Raw genomic sequence first — 19,168 nt, forward strand, 5'->3', positions numbered from 1 at the left:
TTAGTAAAATAAGGCCAAGGGAGGGCAAGAGTTACTTGTGGGGAAATCTACAGAAGAGCACTGGGGCATTCAAAAAGGAAATGGGGAGGGTATCGGCCCAACATGTTTCCTCGAGGGTAACAAGCACAGAGAACCATGGATGGCCAGAGACATTCAGGATACGATGAGATGGAAAAGAGAGGGTTTTAGCAAGTACAAGGGGAGCAAATCAACAAAGGCATTAGTGGAGTACAGAAAGTGCAGGATGGAATTTAAGAAAGCAATTAGGAGAGCAAAGAGGGGATATGAGAAAGTTCTGGCTGGCAAAAGTAGGGAAAATCCCAAGATGTTCTGTAAGTATATCAATAACCGGGGAAAGAGTAGGAGCCATTCGGGACAAGGGGGATCTGTGGATGGAGCCAGAGGACATTGGCAGGATGTTGAAAAATTCTTCACATCTGTCTTCACCCAAGAGAATGAGGTAGATATGGAACTCAGGGAGAGAGACTGTGAGATTCCTCAGCAAATAAGGAATGACAAGGTATTGGAGATGTTGGCAGGCTTAAAAGTGGACAAATCTCCATATGCAGATGATGTATGTCCCAGGATGCTGTGGGAGGGAAGGGAGGAGATTGCAGGGACTCTGCCCCAAATTCTTAACTCCTCTCTGGCCACAGAGGACTGGAGAACAGCTAATATGGTCCCACTATTTAAGAAAGATTGTAGAGATAAGCCAGGGAACTAAAGAGCAGTGAGTCTCACTCAGTGGTAGAGAAACTGTTGGTGAAAATTCTGAATCTATTTCCACTTGGAGAGGCAAGGATTGATCAGGATTAGTCAGCATGACTTTGTCAGAGGGAGGTCATGCCTAACAAATTTGATTGAATTTTTTGAGCATGTGACCAAGTGTGTAGATGAGGGTAGTGCAGTTGATGCTGTTTATATGGATTTCTGCAAAGCCTTTGACAAGGTCCCACATGGGAAACTTATTAAGAAAGCAAATGCACATGGGATACAGGGTAACTTGATACGGTGGATTCAAAATTGACTTGGCTGTAGGAGACCAAGGGTGATGACAGACGGCTGCTTTAGTGACTGGAAGCCAGTGTCCAGTGGTGTCCCACAGGGATCTGTGCCGGGTCCCCTATTGTTCATCATTTATATAAACAACATAGATGACGATGTGGGGGGTACGATCAGTAAGTTTGCAGATGACACAAAGATTGGCCAGGTGGTTAACAGTGAGATTGAGATGGGCAGCACGGTGGCAGCAGTGGGTTAGCCCTGTGGCCTCACAATGCCGAAGTCCCAGGTTTGATCCCGACTCTGGGTCACTGTCCGTGTGGAGTTTGCACATTTCTCCGTGTTTACATGGGTCTCGCCCCCACAACCCAAAGATGTGCAGGCTAGGTGGATTGGCCACGCTAAATTGCCCCTTAATTGGAAAACATGAATTGGGTACTCTAAATTTATAAAAAGAAACAGTGAGGTTGAGTGTCTTGGGTTGCAGGAAGATACAGACGGGATGGTCAAATGGGCAGAAAAAAGGAGATGGAATTGAACCCTGAAGTGTGAGGTGATACACTTTGGAAGTTGAAATTTGACAAGGAAGTATTCACTAATTGGCCTGACAGTGGGAAGTTCCGAGGAACAAGGGGACATTGGTGGGTTTGTCCATAGATCTCTGAAGGCAGAAGAGCAGGTTAATAGGGTGGTGAAAAGAGGCATATGGGACACTTGCTTTTATTAATTGGGGCATAGATTACAAAAGCAGGGAGGTCATGTTGGAGTTGTATAGAACGTTGGTGAGCCCACAGCTGGAGTACTGTGTGCAATTCTGGTTGCCACATTATAGGAAGACTGTGATTGTACTGGAAGGGTGCAGAGGAGATTCACCAGGATGTTGCCTGGGATGGAACATTTAAGTTGTGAACAGAGGTTGGATAGGCTTGGGTTGTTTTCATTGGAGCAAAAAAGACTGAAGGTCGGTATGATTGCACAATGGTTAGCACCGTTGCCACACAGCGCCAGAGACCTGGGTTCGACTGTCTGTGTGCAGTTTGCACGTTCTCCCTGTGTCTGCGTGGGTTTCCTCCGCGTGCTCCAGTTTCCTCCTACAGTCCAAAGATGTGCAGGTTAGATGGATCGGCTATGCTAAATTGCCTTGAGGTGGGGAATTGGGCCTAGGTAGGGTGCTCTTTCAGAGGGCCGGTGCAGACACGACGGACTGAATGGCCTCCTTCTGCACTGTAGGGATTCTATGATTCTATGACCTGATCAAAGTGTAAGAAATTATGAGTGGCATAGACACGGATAGGGAGCCGCTGTTCCCTTTAGTTCAAAGGTCAGCTACGAGGAGACAGAAGTTCAAGGTGAGGGGCAAGAGGCTTATGGAGGATTTGAGCAAAAACATTTTGACCCAGAGGGTGGTGACAGTTTGGAATGCACTGCCAGGGAGGGTAGTAGAGGCGGGTTGCCTCACATCCTTTAAAAAGTATCTGGATGAATACTTGGCATGTTCCAATCCCACCTTCCTGCACCCGGTCCATAGCCCTGGTAGCTTAGAGCACTTAAGGTGCAGGGCCAGGTACTAAGAGTTTAGGATCTCTGCCTCCTCCTCCAACTCGCACAGCGAATTCCAGATTCCTACCAACTACCCTCTGCATAAAAAAGTTCTTCCTCATGTCCCCTCTCCACTTTCTGCTTCTTATCTTGAATTTATGTCCCCTGGTTCTAGAATTCTCCATCAAGGGAAACAATTTTATCCTGTCCACTCTATCTCTCCCCCTCATAATTTTGTACGCCTCAATTAAGTCATCCACCAGCCTTCTTTGTTCCAAAGAAAATAACCCCAAACTATCCAATCTCTCCCCGTAGCGACACTTTTCTGGGCCCAACAATACGTGTACTTGTACACCAAGATCTCTCACTTCATCTACCCCTCTTCGTACATTCCCATTTATGGTGTACTCCCTACAACTGTTTGACCTCCCTAAATGCATGACCAAACACATCTCTGTGTTAAATTCCATCTGCCACTTTATCACCCACTCCACCAATCCATTTGTATCATTCTGGAGATTGTATCTATCCTCTACACAGTCCACCATTTGGCCAATCTTTGTGTCGACTGCACATTTCCCAATCGTGCTCCCACGTTCACGTCCAAATCGTTAATCTATAACACAAACAGTAAGGGTCCTAAAACCGAGCCGTGTGGAACACCACTTGAAACAACTTTCTAATTGCAAGGGAAGCCATTGACCATTACTCTTTGTTTCTTGTTACTAAGCCAACTTTTTATCCAGTTTCCCACATTGCTCTATATCCCATGGGCTTTCACTTTCTTGACCAATCTACCAATTGGGACTTTGTCAAACACCTTGCTAAAATCCATGTACACAACATCCACTGCACTACCTCCATCAACCTTTCTTGTTTGTCACTTCCTCAAAGAATTCAATCAAATTTGTGAGGCAAGACCTTCCTTTAACAAATCCATGCTGACTATCCTTGACTAGTCCATGCCTTTCTATGTGACAGTCAATCCTATTTCTCAGGATTGATTCTAGTAATTTGCCCACCACTACATAAGACTAACCGGCCTATAATTGTTTGACTTTGTGATAGGGAAAGTCTGAGAATCCATTATTAAGGAGATTACAGTAGGATACTTAGAAAATCATAATGTGCTCAGGCAGAGCCAACATGGCTTTGTGAGAGGGAAATTGTGTATAACTAATCTGTTAGAGTTTTTTCATGCAATAACATTCAAGGTGGATAAAGGGGAACCGGTAGATGTGGCGGACTTTAAATTCCAGAAAGCATTTGATAAGGTGTCACATCAAAGGTTACTGCACAAGATAAGATGCCATGGTGCGGGGGGGGGGGGGGGGGGGGGGACATATTTACATGGATAAAGGATTTGTTAACTAACAGAAAGAAGAGTAGGGATAAATAGATCCCTTTCTGATTGTCAAGCTGTAACTGGTGGAGTGACACCGGGATCAGTGCTGGTTCCTCAAATATTTACAATCTACATCAATGAGTTAGATGAAGAGATCAAATATATGAAAGTTAAATTGAGCAAAGACATCAGGGTAGAGAGGAAAGATGTCACCAGGAGGTGGAGATTCTGCAAATGGATGTGGCCAGGTTCAGTGAGTGGGCAGAAATCTGGCAGATGGAGAATAACGGGAGTAAATGTGACCTTGTCTGTTTTGGCAGGAGGAATGGAAAAGCTGTATATTATTCAAATGGAGCGAGATTGCAGAACTCTGAGGCACAGAGGGATCTGGGTGTCCTGGTACAGGAATCACAAAAGCTTAGTGTGCAGGCACAGCAGGTGATTGGGAAGGGAAATGGAATATGGACATTTATTGCAAAGGGAAAGGATTATAAAAGAGGGAAGTTTCACTGCAGCTGTACAGGGCCTTGGTGAGACCACATCTGGAATACTGTGTACAGATTCAGTCTCCGTATTTGGGAATAAAGATATAATTGCTTTAGAATCAGTTCAGAGAAGGTTCACTTGGCCCATTCCTGGGATGAGGGGCTGATTGGATGAAGAGGTTGAACAGGTTGGGCCCAATCCCACTGGAGTTTGAAAGAATGGGAGGTGATCTTATTGAAACATGGAATATTCTGAGGGGATTGGACAAGGTAGATACCCAGAGGATGTTTCCTCTTGTGGGGGACACAGGAACTCAGAGGCAGATTTTAAGAATAAGAGGTTTCCCATTAAAGACAGAGATGATGATTTTTATTTTGTGCCTCAAGAGGGTGATGAGAGTGGAATTCTCTTCCCAGACAGCAGTGGATCATTGGCTCACTGAATCTATTCAGGACTGAGTTCCACAGATTGTTGACAGACAAGTGAGTCCAGGGTTATGGGGGTGGGAGCAGAGAGGAAGGTGGAGCCAAGACCACAGTCAGATCAGCCACGATCTTATTGAATGGTGCAGCAGGCTTGAGGGGCCGAATGGCCTACTCCTGCTCCTAAGTCCAATGTTCCCCTGTTGCTTTGCAAACTTCAAACTACCATCAGGTCACCCTTCAGTCTTCTCTATTCTAGGGAAAAGCCCCAGCTTTTCCAGAGGGTGAAATGCTCTCAATTCTGGTATTCTTGTGAATCTTTGTTACACCTTATCCAGTGCCTCTATTTCCTTTTTCTGAATGGAAATCATAAATGTTGTCAGTGCTCCCTGTGTAATCTAACCCTGGTTCTAAACAACATTACCCCGTTTTTCAATTCTCTCCCTCCAGAATGGAACCCTATATATGGGCCCCGCATCGCAGGGAAGATGTGAAGTTCTCAGAGAGATTGCAGGGGAGATTGACGAGAATGGCACCAGGGATAAGGGACTTCAGTGAGTTGGAGAGATTATAGAGGCTGAAATTTTCTCTTTAGATCAGAGCCATAAGGACAGAGAAGGAGGCCATTTGGCCCATCGAGACAATGTCAAATATATGTCGAGCCAACCAGTCAGTCCCACTGCTCCATTCTCTCCCCCAGCCCCACAAAGTGAAATTGACTGAGGGGTCGGAGAGAGAGTTTTCCTCCCCCTCGCGGTGTGGGCTGTAAAAATCCTGGGGGACTTCCTACTTCAGGTTTTCTTGCTAATTAGTGAACATTAAATTAAATTCATTGACTGGCTGTGGATTTATTTTGAATTTGATTGTTCCATTTCTCCTGTTTTTTTATTCCTGTTGTGATTACGCTCTGGATAAGGATGGTTGACAGGTGACAGGATGGGAAATTGTGGTTTGGGTCTTCACTGACCAAATGTTTTATTGATCCGAAAGGTGTAAAAGGGACCAAACTCCAGCAGAAATCGAGCAGAGCTGAGAACAGACGACTTGCTGTGTGGAATAGGGAGATAAACAGCTCCCAGAGGACAGAGAAAACAAGAGTGCCTGGAATCCTGGACAACACCTGGGTGTCAAGGCCACCATGTTTTCACTGCTTGGCATGGGAATGCTGACTCCCCGTACCGGGGACGGAGCGTGGGGAAGACAATTGTTTGAGAGTTTGACGTGGCTTGGGCGGGTACAGGTGGATCAATGACAGGTTTGTAATTGGTCCATTCGAATGTTAGCTCAGCAATGATTGGGTTAAATCTGTCTCCATAGACTTTGTGATGTAATCAAGTACAAGAAGGGATTCCCCGAGCACAGAGATTTGTTGAGGTTTTACATATTCCACTGGCTGAGACCATGGCATCTGGGGCAGAGCAGGGAGCATTTACCTGGAGATGGTGCTTCCACCCAGAGTGTAATGGGAATGCTGCTGCACTTTGATACTACTGCTCAGACATTAGCATGTGTCAGCTCTGAATAACATCTAACCACTGTCACCAATGAGGGTTATCACTGTGAATCATTTCAGAGTTTGGGGAAGCGGGTGTTAAGGGTCTATAAATACAAATTAGGAGCAGAAGTGGGCCATTCCGCCCCTCAAGCCTGCTCCACCATTCAATAAGATCAGGGCTGATCTGATTGTGGTCCCAACTCCACTTTCCTTCCTCCACCCTTTCACTCCCTCGTCAATCAAGAATTTATCAAACTCAGCCTTAAAACATATTCACTGACCCTGCCCCTCCACTCTCTGGGGAAGAGAGATCCACAGACCCAGGGTCCTCAGGAGAACAAATATCCTCATCAGCATCTTAACTGGGAAACCCCTTGGGCTGGATTCTCCGTCTTGCCAGCAGTGCACCCATGCTGGGGATTTCCTGGCGGCGTGGGGCTGCCCACAATGGGAAACCCCATTGACCGGCTGGTGAGACGGAGAATCCCACAGCCAGCGGGGCGCACTGCAGCAGAAAACAGAATCACAGCCCCGGTTTTTAAACAGTGTCCCCGAGTTCTAGTCTCTGCCACAAGGGGAAACATCCTCCCAGCATTCTCTCTGCCAATTCCACTCAGGCCCTCGAGTTTCAATAAGATCCTCTCTCATTCTTCTCAACTGCAATGGAACAAGGCCCAACCTGTCAAACCTTTCCTCAGAGGATAACCCCCTCATTCCAGGAATCCGGGGAGTCAACCTCCTCTGAACTGCTTCTACTGCAACTATCTCATTTCTGAAATAAGGAGACCCAAACTGTACACAGTGCTCCAAATATGGTCTCACCAAGGCCCTGTACAACTGCAGTAAAACATCCCGACTTTTATATTCCAGTCCCTTTGCAATAAACACCAATATTCCATTCACCTTCCCAGTCACTGGCTGTACCTGCAAACAAATTTACTGAGATTCCTGTATCAGGACACCCAGATCCCTCTGTACCTCAGAGTTCTGAAATCTTTCTCCATTTATATCTGCTGTTTTATTTAATCCTTCCTGCCAAAGTGGACAAGCTCATGTTTTTCCACATTATGCTCCATCCGTAACATTTTTCTCCATTCACTTAACCTATTTGTTGTCCTTTGCAGACTCCTTAAGTCCACGTCACAAAATACTTTCTGACCTATCTTTGTGTCGTAACCAAATTTCGCTGTCAAGGACGTCACGGTGGTGCAGCGGTTAGCACTGCGTCCTCACAGCTCTGAGGACGCGGGTTTGATCCAGGCCGGGTCACTGTCCTAGTGGAGTTTGCACATTATCCCCGTAATTGCGTGAGTCTCACCCACAGAACCCAAAGATGTGCAGGGTCGGTGAACTGGCCACACTAAACTGCCCCTTAAGTGGGAAGAAAAAGAGAATTGGGTACTTTAACTTTATTTTTTTTAAATTAGCCGCCATGCATTCGATTCCATCATCCAACTCATTATTATTAGAAACAGCATTGACTAAACATTACTTTTGTAGGAAACCTACACATTAAAGTATAAAATAGAACATTGCCCTTCACACAATCAAAAACCGCACTTCACAATTATATTTTACTCTACCCCGGAAGTCGAAACTTAATCGTTTCAGAATCAGTCCAAAGTGATGATTCATTCCCCAGGGTTCCATTCTTTTCTCTGTCTGGCAGCCTTTAACCCCAGAACAATCTTTCACGGTGAATGATTGGCGAGCTACCAGAAAACCGAGAGTAGGCATAAATCAGTCATTTTCTGGTTGGCAAGATGTAATGAGCGGTGTGTCACAGGGATCAGTGCTGGTGCCTCAATTTTTTACAATTTATATCAATGACTCGTATGACGGGACCAACGGTATTGTCATTAAGTTTGCTGATGATGCAGGCAAAAAGGAAGAGGGGGTGATGTCGCACTGATAATAAAGGACGGCATCAGTACATTAGTAAGGGAGGATCTCAGTCAGGAATCTATTTGGGTGGAGCTAAGAAACAGCATGAGGCAGCAAACATTGGTAAGAGTTGTTTATAGACCACCAAACAGTAGTGGTGGGGCATGGGATTAATCAGGAGATTAGAGAAGCTTGTAGCATGGGTAAAACAGTTATCATGGGTGACTTCAATCTGCAAATAGACTGTGTGAACCTAATGAGCACTGATGCTGTGGAGGACAAGTCTCCGGACTGTGTAGGGACGGTTTTCTAGAACAGTAAATTGAGGAACCAACTAGAGAACCAGCTGTCTTAGATCCAGTATTATGTAGCAATAAAGGGTTAATTAATAATAATCTTTATTGTCACAAGTAGGCTTACATTAACACTGCAATGAAGTTACTGTGAAAAGCCCTAGTCGCCACATTCTGTCGCCTGTTCGGGTACACAGAGGGAGAATTCAGAATGTCCAAATTACCTAACAGCACGTCTTTCGGGAATTGTGGGAGGAAACCGGAGCATCTGGAGTAAACCCACACAGACACGGGGAGAACGTGCAGACTCCACACAGACAGTGACCCAAGCCGGGAATCGAACCTGGGACCCTGGCGCTGTGAAGCAACAGTGCTACCCATAGTGCTACCGTGCCACCCATAATAATCTTGCTGTGAAAGAACCTTTAGAGCTGAATGACCACACTATGACAGAATTTTACATTAAGTTTGAAGGTGAGGTATTTCAATCTGAAGCCAGGGTGTTAAATTTGAACAAAGGAAATGATGACGGTGTGAGGGACAAATTGGCTGAGGTGGATTGGGGAAAATACATTAAAGGTGTGACAGTACACAGGAAATGGAGAGATTTTATAGAATTATTACACAGTTTACATTCCTTCAAGGTACAAAAATCCCAAAAAGTCAGTCAACCGTGGCTAACAGAGGAAGTTTAAAAAAACATAAAAAATTTAGAGAACCCAATTCATATTTTCCAATTAAGGGGCAATGTATCGTAGCCAATCCACCTACCCTGCTTATCTTTGGGTTGTGGGGGCGAAACCCACGCAAACACAGGGATAATATGCAAACTCCACATGGACAGTGACCCGGGGCGGGATCAAACCTGGGACCTCGGCACCGTGAGGCAGCAGTGCTAACCACTGTGCCACCGTTATGCCCGCTAACAGAGGAAGTTAAAGACAGTATAAGATTGAAAGAAAAGGCCAGTAAAGTTACCAGAAATAATAAAGCTGAGGATTGGGAGGATTTAACAATTGTGCAAAGGAGGGCGAAGACACTGATAAAGAAAGGGAGAATAGCATATTAATGTAAACCAGAAAAAAAAACATAAAAATGGACTGTAAAAGCTTCTGTCGGTACATAAAAAGGAAACATTTGGTGAAGATAAACATGGGTCTTTTATAGGTAGAGACAGGAGAATTTTATAATCGAGCATAGATCTTTTTAAATGTCATAAACAAGTGCAGAAAGTCATCGAGAAGACTAATGAAATGCTGGCCTTTATATTTAGAGGACTGGAGTATAAGGACGCAGACGTTATGCTGCAGCTTTACAAAACTCTAGTTAGACCCCACTTGGAGACTGTGAGCAGTTCTGGGCACTGAACCTAGAGGTGACCAGCTGTGTAGATGAGGGAAATGCATTTGACGGAGTCTATTTGGACTTCAGCAAGGCTTTTGATAAGGTCCCACATGGGAGACTGATAGCGAAGGTAAGAGCCCATGAGATCCAAGGAAATTTGGATCCAGAATTGGCTGAGTGGCAGGAAGCAGAGGGTGATAGTTCAGGGGTGTTTCTCTGACTGGTAGGGTCCCACAGAGATCAGTGTTGGGGCCCTTGCTGTTTGTGGTTTATATAAATGACTTGGACATGAATGTAGGAGGGTTGATCAGTAAGTTTGCAGATGACATGAAAATTGGTGGGGTGGTAAATAGTGAGGAGGATAGCCTTTCATTACAGGGGGGATATAGACGGGTTGGTCAGATGGGCTGATCAATGGTAAATGGAATTCAATCTGGATTAGTGTAAAGTGATGCACTTGGGCAGGTCAAACAAGGCAAGGGAATACATGATAAACAGACCCTAGGAAGGACCGAGGATCAGAGGGACTTGGTGTGCATGTACACCAATCCCTTAAGGTGGCAGAGCAGGAGGATCCAGTGGCAAAGAAGGCATATGGCATACTTGTCTTTATTAGGTGAGGCATAGAGTTTAAGAGCAGGGAGGTTATGCTTGAACAGTATAAAACATTGGTTAGGCCACAGCTAGAGTATCGTGTGCAGTTCTGGAATCCACATTATAGGAGGGATGGGATAGCACTGGAAAGGGTGCAGAGGAGATTTACCAGGATGTTTCCTGGGTTGGAGAGTTTTAGTTATGAAGAGAGATTGGATAGACTTGGATTGTTTTCCTTGGAGCAGCGGAAACTGAGTGGGACATGATTGAGATGTAAAATATTATGAGGGACATAGAGTAGACAGGAAAAAACCTTTCCCTTTGGTGGAGGGATCAGTGACCAGGGGGCACAGATTTAAGGTAAGAGGCAGGAGGTTTAGAGGGAATGTGAGGAAAAGTTTTTTTACCCAGAGGGTGGTGGGAGTTTGGAACTCGCTGCCTGAAAGGCTGGTGGAAGCAGAAACCCTCACAACATTTAAGAAGCATTTAGATTGGCGCTTGCGATGCCCAGGCTATAGGCCAAGTGCTGGGAAATGGGATTAGAATGGTTGAGTGGTTGTTTTGGACTGGCGCAGACTCGATGGGCCGAAAGTCCTTTACTGTGCTGTATGACTCTATGACCTATGTGAAGTTGAGGTTACAATCAGATCAGCTGGTATCTCTGATGGATAATCGAGAGATTCACTTCTCACATGAAATGAAATGAAATGAAAATCGCTTATTGTCACAAGTAGGCTTCAAATGAAGTTACTGTGAAAAGCCCCTAGTCGCCACATTCCGGCGCCTGTTCGGGGAGGCTGGTACGGGAATTGAACAGTGCTGCTGACTGCCTTGGTCTGCTTTCAAAGCCAGCGATTTAGCCCTGTGCTAAACAGCCCCTAATCATTGAGAGCGGGTGAACGGCTTCTCCCCAGTGTGAACTTGCTGATGTTTCCGCAGGATGAATAAATGTCTGAATCCCTTCCCACATTGAGAGCAGGTGAACGGCCTCTCCCCACTGTGAATCCTCTGGTGTCTCTGCAGGCTGGATAATTGCGTGAATTCATTCCCACACTGAAAACAGGTGAATTTCCTCTCCCCAGTGTGAATCCGCCGGTGTCTCTGCAGGCTGGATAATTGAGTGAATCCCTTCTCACACTGAGAGCAGGTGAACGGCTTCTCCCCAGTGTGAACTTGCTGATGTCTCTGCAGGGTGGATGAATGTCTGAATCCCTTCCCACACTGAGAACAGGTGAATGGCCTCTCCCCAGTGTGAACTCGCTGGTGTGTCTGTAGGTGGGATAACTCAGTGAATCCCTTCCCACACTGAGAACAGGTGAATGGCCTCTCCCCAGTGTGAACTCGCTGGTGTGCCCACAGGTTGGACGAACGACTGAATCCCTTCCCACACTGAGAGCAGGTGAACGGCCTCTCCCCAGTGTGAACTCGCTCGTGTGACTTCAGGCTGGATAACGCACTGAATCTGTTCCCACATTGAGAGCAACTAAATGGCTTTTCCCCAGTGTGAATTCGCTGATGTTTGTGCAGGCTGGATAAATGTTTGAATCCCTTCCCACATTGAGAGCAGGTAAACGGTCTCTCCCCAGTATGAACCTGCTGGTGTCTCTGCAGGCTGGATAATTGAGTAAATCCCTTCCCACACTGAGAGCAAGTGAATGGCCTCTCCCCAGTGTGAATTTGCTGGTGTCTGTGAAGGTTGGATAACTGAGTGAATCCCGTCTCACACTGGGAGCAGGTGAACGGCTTCTCCCCAGTGTGAATGCGTCGATGAGCTTCCAGCAAACATGGGGCACTGTATCTCTTCCCACAATCCGAACATTTCCACGGTTTCTCCATGTTTTGGATCTCCTTGTGTCTCCACAGATTGGATAATTGAAGCCTTGACCACACACAAACACGTGTAGTCTCTCCCCACTATCAATGGTGCAATGTAACTGGTTAAAGCTCTTTCCACAGTCAGTGCTCTGGAACACTCTCACTCGGGTGCGCGCGTGTCCCGGTGCTTTTCCAGTCACACTGATGTTTAAAATCTTTTGAAGTCAACACATGAGGCAAACATTTCTCCTTCTAGATTCAAAGACTGATGATATTCAGGTCCAAAGGAATCGAGTGACTCTGCCAGATTGAGACGTGACGTTTGAGATTTCTGTCTGTAATTCGTCCTCTTCTAATATCCTGCAGAAACAATTTACAAAATACATCAATGTCAGCACAGGACAGAAATTAAGAACAGACAATTCTAGTTTCTATGGAACATTCTTTCCTCTTCCATTCCCCAAAAGCTGTACATCTCTGACCCCCACAGACCCAAAACATGGAGAAGCCGTGGAAATGTTCGGATTGTGGGAAGGGATACAGTGCCCCATGTTTGCTGGAAGCTCATTGACGCATTCATACTGGGAAGAAGCCGCTCACCTGCTCTCAGTGTGAGAAGGGTTTCACTCAATTATCCAGCCTGCTGAGTCACCAGCGGATCCAATCCAATCCATATTTTCGCAGGGAATGAATGGGGCATCCATCACCCTATCAGAAGGAAAATGATTGTCTCCTTTCTTAAGGAGAAAGTCGACATCGCATTATTAGAGGAAACTCATCTAGATTAAACTCATTTGGGGCGACACAGTGGCATGGTTGTTAGCACTGCTGCTTCACATCTCAAGGGTCCCAGGTTCAATTCTGGCCTCGGGTGACTGGCTGTGTGGAGTTTGCACATTCTCCCAGTGTCTGTGTGGGTTTCCTCCGGGATCTCCGGTTTCCTCCTATAGTCCAAAAATGTGCAGATTAGGTAGATTGGCCATGCTAAATTGCCCCTTAGTGTTCAAAAAGCTTTGGTAGGGTTACTGGGTGAATGGGATAGGCTGGACGCATGGGCTTAAGGAAGTGCTCTTTCAAAGGCAGGTGCAGACTTGATGGGCCGAATGGCCTCCTTTTGCACTGTAGGGATTCTGTGATGAGGAACACTTTAAACTGAGGCGGGATTGGGTGAGGCAGGTTTTTTTGCCTCTTTTTCATCAAGTAGCAGGGGTGTGGCAATCTTTATTAATAAAAATATCCCTTTTAAATTTGAAACCTGCACCAAGGACAAAGCAGATACATATGTGATCATTAGAGGTTCGGTGCATAGAGATGTTGTTTCAATAATGAATGTTTATGGATCCCCGAATTACTCCCGGAGTTAATTGCGAAGGCTTTTGTGGATTTCGCAGAGTTAGCTTCAGCTAACATTTTTGTAGTTGGCGACTTCAACTGCCACTTAAATCCTCTGGTAGATAAGCTCCCCGTTACCAAGAACCCCCCACGCTTCAAGCTAGGGTGGAGCTTCGGCTTGTGAGGAGGTGGGTTATGTGGATGTTTGGAGAACTTTGCACCCGAGGGGCGGAGATTTTATGTTCTTTCCAGCCCCACATCAATGTCATACTAGAATCAACGACTTTTTTGTGCCAAAGACGATCCGACACCTGGTGTCCTCCTGCAACACAGGAAACATTATAATTTTGGACCAACCCCCCATTTTTCTGGAGCTTCTGCTCGAGGGCTCACCCCCAGGTCAAGAAAGTGGAGGTTTGATGCCTTCCTGATAAGAGGACCTCATTTACTACACATTGTAAGGAAGAGTTTGAGTTCTTCCGTTAACTCGGCCCCTGGTATTTCCCCCTCCAGACGTGTAAAGCTCATGCCGGTGGGGGGGGGGGGGGGGATGATTATTTCTTACACTGCTAATAAAAGGTGCAGGTGCTGGAGAACCAGCAGCGTCTGGAGGTTTGTTTGGCGAAGTCCGAGGAGAATTATAAGGAGGCCTGAGTAAGCTATTGCTGAAGGAGGTTAACGCAGCAAGTCTCCCTATTTACTCAGCAGGTTCAGAAAAGTTGAAAGTTTGTGAGGCAGAAGTTGTACGAGTTTGGGAGTAACCTGAGCAAATACAAAGGCCGACTTTGGAGCGATTTTCTCTGTGCGGCATGGCGGAGGGAAAAAGGTCATGAAGACGGAGGAAATAAACAGGAATCTCGGGAATTCTATGCAGGATTATACAAGTCTGAGCAGTCTGGTGATGTGTTGGCGGTGTGGAGCATTATTTATTTTCATTGAATCTTCCGGAGGCCTCAGAAAGCCAGTGTGAGGCTCTTAATGCTACTCTTTCTAGGGAAGTGATGTCAAAGACCATGTAGGAGCTGCAGCCAGGTAAAGTGCTGGAACCACATGGCTGTGGGTGTGGGTTTTATAGGGGATTTGAGGTTTACTGTTGGAACTATTTCTGGGTATGTATTATCACTTTGACTCAAGTATGCTGCCATTGACTCTTTGTGAGGCTTATGTCTGTTTGATTCTAAAGCGGACAAGGATCTAGGGAGTGTGTCTCTTATCAGCCAATCTCTCTTTTGAATATTGACTTGAAACTGCTGTCTAAAGTTTTGGTGAGAAAGCTGGAGGGCATCCTTCCGACAATCAATTTCTTTTTTAAATTTAGAGTACCCAATTCATTTTTTCTAATTTAGGGACAATTTCGCTTGGCCAATCCACCTCCCCGGCACATCTTTGGGTTGTGGGGGTGAAACCCACACAAACACGGGGAGAATGTGCAAACTCCAAACGGACAGTCACCCAGAGCCGCGATGAAACCTGGGACCTCGGCGACGTGAGGCAGCAGTGCTAACCACTGCACTACCGTGCTGCCCTCCTTCTGACAATCATGAGGGAGGACCAGTCTGACCTCGCTCTGCATCACTAACCAGCTGAGCTAAATTGGCTCCTAATTATATTACAAGCTGGGCAGCGGCAGGGTTCGTGAATGTCGTATTTGGGCTCCTGAGAAGACCTCGACAAATAAATGTGTCAAGCTGAGGGAGCAAAGGATGTCAATGTCTTTGAGAGAGATAGACCTGGGCCAAGCTTTCCAGAGTCTGCACCCTCCCTGGATTCACTTCCTTTCCCTTCAGTTGCTGCAAGTGACCAATTGAAGGTCCGAATGAGAAAAGAAATGAAAAGGGGGAGAAAAGAAAGTGTTTTACTCACAGATGTTAGAGACGGGAGGAAGTTTGCGCCCTTGTGAAGTTCAATGGAGCAGTCACACACAGCCCGAGCTGATTAGCTGGAGGACCAACTCTGGTCCTCCAACTCTTGCCATTGGTCAATACCTCAGGTAAAAGGTCAGAAGGCGGGCTACCCTTTGCACATGCGCAGCCTCCCCTCTCCCTTGGACATGCGCAGTCGTGGGCAGATCACCGATTGGCTTCTCGCTCTGGCCGTCAGCCGGTTGCCTGGAAACCTTGTCTCGAGGCGGTTCTGTTGTCGGGTTCTTTTCTCCCTTGTTCAGGGGGCGGGCGAAACAACGGGTGGGGGCGGGGAGCGCCGGGCCTGCGCACTGGAACCCGGTGACGACTGCGCGGAATAGAGTAATTCCTATTGGCTGATTCAGGCGGGGCCCAATTGTGATGTCACAGCGGAAGTGAAGGAAAAAAACACCTGTCTCCAACATCTGTGAGTGAAACACTTTCCTTTCTCCCCCTTTCCATTTCTTTTCTCATTCTCACCTTCAATTGGTCACTTGCAGCAACTGAAGGGAAAGGAAGTGAATCCAGGGAGAGTGCAGACTCTGGAAAGCTTGGCTCAGGTCTCTCGCTCTCTCAAAGACATTGACATCCTTTGCTCCCTCAGCTCGACACATTTATTTGTCTGACTAAAAGGATGGTCTCTCGCCACCGGGGGGAACAGCGCGGTTGGGTGACCTGCACGGCTTACTGCGGTTAGAGAAGATAAAGTATGAGTTAAGGGTGCAGCAGGGGAGTTTGAGAAAAGGTGGAGGATGTTTGTGACCATGTTTGAGGAGCCGTTCGACCGGGGGGGGTGGGGGGGGGTGGGGGGGGGGGGGGGGGGGAGGGGTTGAAAGAGGAGAAAAATCTGTACAAACCGTACAGTTGATTGTTGGGAAGAATGTTTCCCGGGGGGGGGGGGGGGGTGTTTCTTTGCTGTAACCTACTTTGACACAAGTTTGAATAAAATGCATTAAAAAAAATTAATAAATAAAAGGATGGTCTCTTTCCTGATGTTCACAATTAAAGGAAGAGAAAATGCTGGAAAATCTCAGCAGGTCTGGCAGCATCTGTAGGGAGAGAAGTAAGCTGTTGTTTCGAGTCCGATCACTCTTTGACAAAGAGTCACCGGACTCGAAACGTCAGCTCTTTCCTCGCCCTACAGATGCTGCCAGACCTCCTGAGATTTTCCAGCATTTTCTCTTACGTTTCAGATTCCAGCACCCGCAGTAATTTTCTTTTATCACAATTAAAGGACTGGTTTCTCCAGGAGATGGCTGACATTTAATGGGACAGTAAATTAATATCGGCTAGAGATATGTCTAGTATTTTAAAATTAGATATATTATTTATGTCTAATAAAGTACATTTACTATTATTTCTGGTTGTGTAATATTGTACTGTTGCTATTCATATATTTCCAGTCATCTCTTCCCTCAAAAGGCTATTAGTCTATGGAATTCTCTTCCACATGGATCAGTGGAGTCTGTGGGTCACTGAATATATTCAAGGATGAGTTGGACAGATTTTTAATCTTTCTTTTGTTATGTTTTTTTGAACCATTTTTAAAATAATGAATGCAACAAAATAACAGAAATATTGATGGAAAATGGGTACGTGTAGAACAACTGATACTGCCACATAAATACAAGCAACACATTGCAGAATTAATTCATAGCTGGATATTTGAGCGACCAGAGCCTCAAGATGAAATGCCAGATTAGTTAACAGGTTAACATAGTGAGCGGGGAAAGAGGGTAAGATTATATGAAAACAGAAGAATAACAATGCAGGGCGCATACCCCCAAAAATTACAAAACAGACTAACAACATAGTCGAATTAAAATAACATCGATGACATTGAATCTCTATCGTGCAGAAGGAGGCCATTCGCTTCTTCAAGTCTGCACTGACCCTCAGAAAAAGCACTCACAGAGGCAGACTCCCCATCCTATTCCCATACTCCGGTGCATTAATCATGGTCAACCCACCTAACCTAACATCGTTTGTGCGGAGGGGCACGAATTCAAAAATCCCTAAAACAGTACTACAATGGAGAAGAAACATGGGAGGCCTGGCCCTCCCGAACTTGCAATACTGTCACTGGGCAGCCACAGCCGAAAGAGTGAGGAGATGGGTAAAGGACCCTGACATGGAATGGTTGATGATGGACGAGTCCTCATGTTCAGGAATGATCCTCCGGGCCCTCGCCACAGCAACACTCCCATCCCCGCCAGCACCGGTCCAGTGATGGTAGCTACCCTGAGAACCTGGAACCAGATGTGGCAGCATTTCAGTCTGACCGATGTGTCCTTCATGGCCCCCATCTGCTGCAACCATAGGTTTGCACCAGCCATTCTCGACGCCACCTTCAAGAGGTGGAGACAGGGCGGGGGAACACTGATGGTTAGGGACTTTTACACGGGAAATAGACTAGCGACCTTAGAGGAGCTGACGGAGAGACTGGACCTACCAAACAGGGATGAGCTCCAGGTCAAAAACTTTCTCTGCAAGGAGACACCAGCATACCCAGGAACCCTGAGAAGCACAATGCAAGAGGAGTTACTGGACGCAGACAGTCTGGGGAAGGGAAACTGGGGACCTGTACGGACAACTCTTAATAAGGATACGCTCCTTACTTGACAAAACCCAGGAAAAATGTGAGGAAGAACGAGGGACGGAAATAGGGTGGAGACTCTGGAGCGAAGCACTGAACGGGACCAACTCCACCTTCTCCTACGCAAGACGAAGCTTCATGCAGCTGAATGTTGTGCACAGAACATACCTGACAAGAACCCGAATGAGCAGGTTCTTCCCGGAGATGGAGGACAAATGTGAATGGTGCCAGCGGGTCCTGGCAAACCATGCCCACATGTTCTGGGTATGCTCCAGACTTGTCGAATTCTGCACAGCCTATTTGGAGGCAATGCCCATGGTTATGAGGGTGGAGCCGTACCCACAAATGGCAGTCTTCGGGGTATCAGACCAGCCAGAACTATTCATGGGGAAGAGGGTGGACGCTCTTGCCTTTGCTTCTCTAATCGGCCGCTGGAGAATCCTGCTCGGCTGGCGATTAGCAGCAACACCCACAGCTGCAGACTGGCTGGCAGACCTATCGGAATTTCTCTAACCGGAGAAGATCAAGTTCACTGTCCGAGGGTCAGAGGATGGTTCCCACAAAGTGTGGAGGCCATTCACCAACTTGTTCCAGGACCTATTTGAAGCCAGCGGCCAATGGAACACTGGGGAGGGAGGTGGGCGTACGGGAGCCAAGGGGATCACAGGGAGCAGGCAGGAAAAGGGGAGGGGGGGGGCTACTGGGACAAGGAGGGAGAACCAGAAACCAACTGACACAGAAACCAGAGAGCCTCGAACAAAAACACAAGAAGAGGAACATCCAAGGGAAGGCTTAAAACAGGTCAGGGAGTGCGCAGGGTGGAAGGGGGAGGCCCATCAATGGGGGGGGGGGGGCACCCTCCACTTGTAAATAACAGATAACTCCCATTGTACAGTGAAGGGCCCAGGAAAGAACCCAGAAACAACGAGTGAAGGGAGCGGAGGGGAGGGACGGGAGATGGGGGGACTGGCACAAAGGAAATTGACATGCACATTGTAATCGGCAGAGTTACCCTGACTGCTTGGATAGTGTATAATAAGCATTGCCACAAGTCTGTTACTGGATGAAAAAGAGGTGAAAAAAACTGCCCCACCCAATCCCGCCTCAATTTAAAGTGTTT

General features: G+C 46.6%; 1 protein-coding gene across 1 annotated transcript; it reads right to left on the bottom strand.

Moving 5' to 3' along the window:
• Window positions 1-9,602: 9,602 nt before the first annotated feature.
• LOC140420553 (uncharacterized) lies at window positions 9,603-15,479 on the bottom strand. The gene is made up of 2 exons (XM_072504545.1): window positions 15,415-15,479; window positions 9,603-12,579 (listed from the first exon to the last, which is right to left on the bottom strand). Exon 2 carries the CDS (start codon window positions 12,238-12,240, stop codon window positions 11,287-11,289), a length of 954 nt encoding a protein of 317 aa, XP_072360646.1. The 5' UTR covers window positions 12,241-12,579; window positions 15,415-15,479; the 3' UTR covers window positions 9,603-11,286.
• Between the last annotated feature and the right edge of the window lie 3,689 nt (window positions 15,480-19,168).

This window comes from Scyliorhinus torazame, chromosome 5 (genome assembly GCF_047496885.1).
Source record: "Scyliorhinus torazame isolate Kashiwa2021f chromosome 5, sScyTor2.1, whole genome shotgun sequence".
In the NCBI taxonomy this organism is placed as follows: Eukaryota; Metazoa; Chordata; class Chondrichthyes; order Carcharhiniformes; family Scyliorhinidae; genus Scyliorhinus; species Scyliorhinus torazame.

Coding starts and splice junctions, on each gene's coding strand:
- LOC140420553 (XM_072504545.1), bottom strand. CDS start 12,240: ATGGAGAAACCGTGGAAATGTTCGGATTGTGGGAAGAGATACAGTGCC.